Source organism: Sinocyclocheilus grahami, unplaced genomic scaffold (genome assembly GCF_001515645.1).
Source record: "Sinocyclocheilus grahami isolate Dianchi unplaced genomic scaffold, SAMN03320097.WGS_v1.1 scaffold2713.1, whole genome shotgun sequence".
NCBI classification, from domain to species: Eukaryota; Metazoa; Chordata; class Actinopteri; order Cypriniformes; family Cyprinidae; genus Sinocyclocheilus; species Sinocyclocheilus grahami.
In genome coordinates, this window is record NW_015507891.1 from 8,237 (window position 1) to 12,399 (window position 4,163).

The 4,163-nt window shown below is 39.3% G+C and overlaps 1 protein-coding gene across 1 annotated transcript in view; it reads right to left on the bottom strand.

Annotated features, from left to right (window-relative positions):
- LOC107575546 (gastrula zinc finger protein XlCGF8.2DB-like) overlaps positions 1-3,662 on the bottom strand; it is a gene marked incomplete at its 3' end in the record, with an annotated part of 10,991 nt that extends 7,329 nt beyond the window's left edge. The window contains exons 1-2 of the mRNA XM_016261906.1: positions 3,625-3,662; positions 2-879 (exon numbers count right to left, since the gene is read on the bottom strand). Coding sequence (XP_016117392.1) covers positions 2-683 — 682 coding nt within the window. The remainder of the gene's footprint in view (position 1; positions 880-3,624) is intronic.
- Between the last annotated feature and the right edge of the window lie 501 nt (positions 3,663-4,163).

A 4,163-nucleotide genomic window follows, 5' to 3' on the forward strand; every position in this document is an offset into this window, starting at 1 on the left:
GTGTGAGTTCTCATGTGCCTGTTAAGGCTTCCTTTTCGGTTGTAACTTTTTCCACATTGTTGGCATGTGAAAGGCTTCTTTCCAGTGTGAGTTCTTATGTGGTCTTCAAAGTGTTGTTTGTAATTGAAACTCTTTCCGCACTGAGAACACATGTAGGGTTGCTCTCCTGAGTGAATTCTCATGTGGTCTTCAAAATGCCGTTTTTGACCGAATATATTTCCACACTCAGAACATGTGTAGGTTTTCTCTCTATGAGTTCTCATATGGACTTTAAGGTTTTTGTGTTGATCAAAACTCTTTCCACACTGAGAGCAGGTGTAAGCCTGCACTACATTGTGAATTCTCATGTGTCTGTTAAAGCTTTCTTTATGAGTGAAACTTGTTCCACACTGTTGGCAGTTGAAAAGACTCTCTCCAGTGTGAATTGTCATGTGGCAATTAAGGTTTCCTTTCCGGTTGAAACTTCTTCCACACTGTTGGCAGGTGTAAGGCTTCTCTCCAGTGTGAAGACTCATGTGGACCGCAAGGTTTCCACGTTGAGTGAAACTCTTTCCACACTGAGGACATGTGTAAGGCTTCTCTCCATTGTGAATTCTAATGTGTGCTTTAAGAGTTTCTTTTTGACTGAAAAACTTTCCACACTGTTGGCAGGCATAAGGCTTCTCTCCTGTGTGAACTCTCATGTGCCTTTTAAAAAAATGTTTTTGAAGGAAACACTTTCCACACTGTTGGCAGATGAAATAACTACTACTTTCTGTCTTTCAGTCTGTGAGCAACTAAAATAGTTTTCTTCAGTTAAGAAATCATGTTGATTCTTATATTGATCTTTCTCTTCCATTTCACTCAGTTCTTGACTCTCCTCTTTCAGCACCGTCAAGTCTAGGGCGAAAAAAAACAAATAAAAATCAACCCCAATTCAATGACACAAAGCATCAGACATTAAAACATTCAGACATGCAAGTCGTCGAAACCAACATACAACTAGATCCTATACCCACTAAGCAAATGAAAGAGGTGTTACATGTAATCGGAGAACCCCTTCTCAATATTGCTAACCCACTTTCTCTAGGACATGTCTCAAAAACTATCAAGCTGGTATTTAAACCCTCCATTTAAACAAACAAACAAAAAAAGACTGATCACCCATTTACTAGGGATTAAGATGCAAAAAATAAAGAAACATGGGGGAAAAGAAACAAGGACAAACACCCCACTCAACCATTAGACCAAAAACTCATCACACAGTAATTCCATGTGATGATTTATTTGAAAAGATAACCAATATTTTTGTCAGGGAGGAAGCAGCAGATGTTTGTTATAACTTTGAAATGACCCGTCACGGTGGTTCAAACATCACTGACAGGTGGAATTACAAATCTGAAAACAATGCATTCACAGAAGCAAGATAGAACAGCAGAACAAAACAATGATACAAATATCCAACATACGTAACACCATTTATGTTTAAAGGGGGCCAATGGAACGAAATGGCGGATGATGGGCACAGAACGGTAACAAAACACTTAGCGCGACACAATAATATAGATCCCATTATAATCAGTGATGTGGTCTACACTGGAAGCAAGCTGTGCGGCGCGCCACAATACTATAGAACCCATTATAATCAGTGATGTGGTCTACACTGGACGCGAGCAGTGCGGCACGACACAATACTATAGAACCCATTATAATCAGTGATGTGGTCTACACTGGACGTGAGCGGTGCGACGCGACATAATACTATAGAATCCATTATAATCAGTGATGTGGTCTACACTGGATGGCGCCCTGCAATGCGACAAATCCCAGACAGTAAACTGATGCCTCATTCTTCTATTTATGACTTTTATGACACAAAGTTAAAATGATTTGCAACGGTCACTTTGTCGCGTCCAGTGTAGACAGACTTTAAGCTGTTGCGGCGAGACGCGACAACTGTCATATCGGGTGTAGACACGGTGTTACATTTACACACAAATGTAGAAGTGTGCTAACTCTACTACATAGGGATGTTTACATAACTAATGTTATATAATAATTCACATTCACATTTTCTGAAAATATTTAGCGTACAGATCTGTTTAAATGCTTCAGTTCTTTTTACATGATATTATATTATGTTATATTATAAAACCTAATAAATAATTATTGAAAAAGGGCAATTATTGGACCACAAACCTACACGTGTAATAACCTAGTACACTGTCTAGCACTTGATGCTCTGTCAATTCTTCATTGTTAGTTACGAATCTGGGTGTGCTATTTGATGGCAATTTTTCCTTTGAATACCATGTTTCTAGCATTTGTAAAACTTGATTTTTTGAGTACTTGAGCAAGCTCTTATCACATTATAGTCCTTCATGTCTACTGTGATCTCAAAACTTTGGCCATTTGATCATTTCTATTCAGCACCCAAACTCTGGAACAATCTACCTAGCGTTGTTTGGAAGGCAGACACACTCTGTCAGATTAAACCTGAATTAAACCTGGTTTAACCTGACAAACACATAGCATACTATCAAATTTCCAGTCCAGATGGTGGATCAGCACGTAGAGATGACCTCTACAGCCCTTAATGTCAGCGGAGACCATGTCAACTAGATGAGCCCTAGAGACAGATCCCCTGCGAAGACCTCGTCAACTAGACTAGACAAGACCACAAGAACCAGACAAGTCCTCTGCACAATCTGATCTATGTTGCAGCCAGGAATTAAACCCACGCCATGCTGGTTTCGTCTGGCCAGAGGAGAACTTGCCAGGAATCTTCAGGAATTTTCTCCATATAATGGACTTCTATGGTGCCCCCGAGTTTGAACGTGCAAAATGCAGTTTAAAGGCAGCTTCAAATGGCTCTAAATGATCCCAGATCGAGGAAGAAGTGTCTTATCTAGCGAAACGATCTGTTATTTTCTTTAAACATTTTTTTTACATTTTATATACTTTTTAACCTCAAACGCTCGTCTTGTCTAGCTCTGCGTGAACGCTGTGTTTTCCTGTTCAAGACAGTTGGGGTATGTCGAAAATCTCCCATCTCATTTTCTCCTCCAACTTCAAAATCATCCTACATCGCGGTTTTACCTTTTTTATGTAAAGGGTGCTTGATCTTCTTTGCATGTTCACTTTGTAAACACTGGGTTGGTACTTCTGCACCATACTTGGCCACACGTCACTTCACTTTTTTCACTCACTTTATTAGAAGGGCAGCCCTAGTTGCGTGAATGCGGCTGCTGTCGCCAGAGTTTATTTAGCATACGTCAGCATCACATCGAAGCAAGATGGACCAGATAACTTTTCATGATTAGTTCATCTTGGCAGCGTTAAAAGTGTAAGAAACATTTTCAAAAGACTTCCACGTGTAGCTACTAATTTCATATGCAAAGATGTTACTCAATCCTAGCAGTGGGCATTTACAATGAAGAATTCAATGAGACATGACTCTTTAAACGCAGTGTTTAAATCAGAGCACTAAAATAAGAGTAGAAAACTGACTTTTAAGAGAACTTAAAAAAATTAGATGAAGCAATAAATAAAGCTGAATCCTTTCAAAAAAATAACGGAGAGAAAGATGCAGGAGCACAGACAAGGGTACAAAAACACCTTAAGATTATGTAAACTTTGTAAAACCTGTTTGTTCCTCAGTATCTTCATGTTTGACTCTGAATGTTTCTTCAATCTTCATGTCTTCACTCTCCTCTTTAATAAACACCATCTCTGTTTGTTCCTCAGTATCTTCATGTTTGACTCTGAATGTTTCTTCAGTCTTCATGTCTTCACTCTCCTCTTTAATAAACTCCATCTTTATAATAGTGTGTCACGTGGATCTCAGTCGAGTTTATCTGTGTTTAAGACCGGAATAATTAACAGAAAGAAAAATAAACCCAAACTAAATCTCTGTGTGCGTCTCAATCAGCTCCCTAGTTCAGTAGTCAGCGCACTAGTTCAGTAGTCAGCACACTGGTGAGCCAAGCGATCTGTGCTGTTTTTCAGTTCATCTGAATGGATGTGCAACGCACCTGTATTTGACGTACTGTAAACTCTAGTGTGAAGCGCACGACTCTCCGTCTCTTTGTTTCACACACACACACAGCGAGAGAGAGAGAACTGACGCGCTACATGTGAATGATATTCTTTGTTGTATTTTCTTGTCAAAATAACAGCGTTAC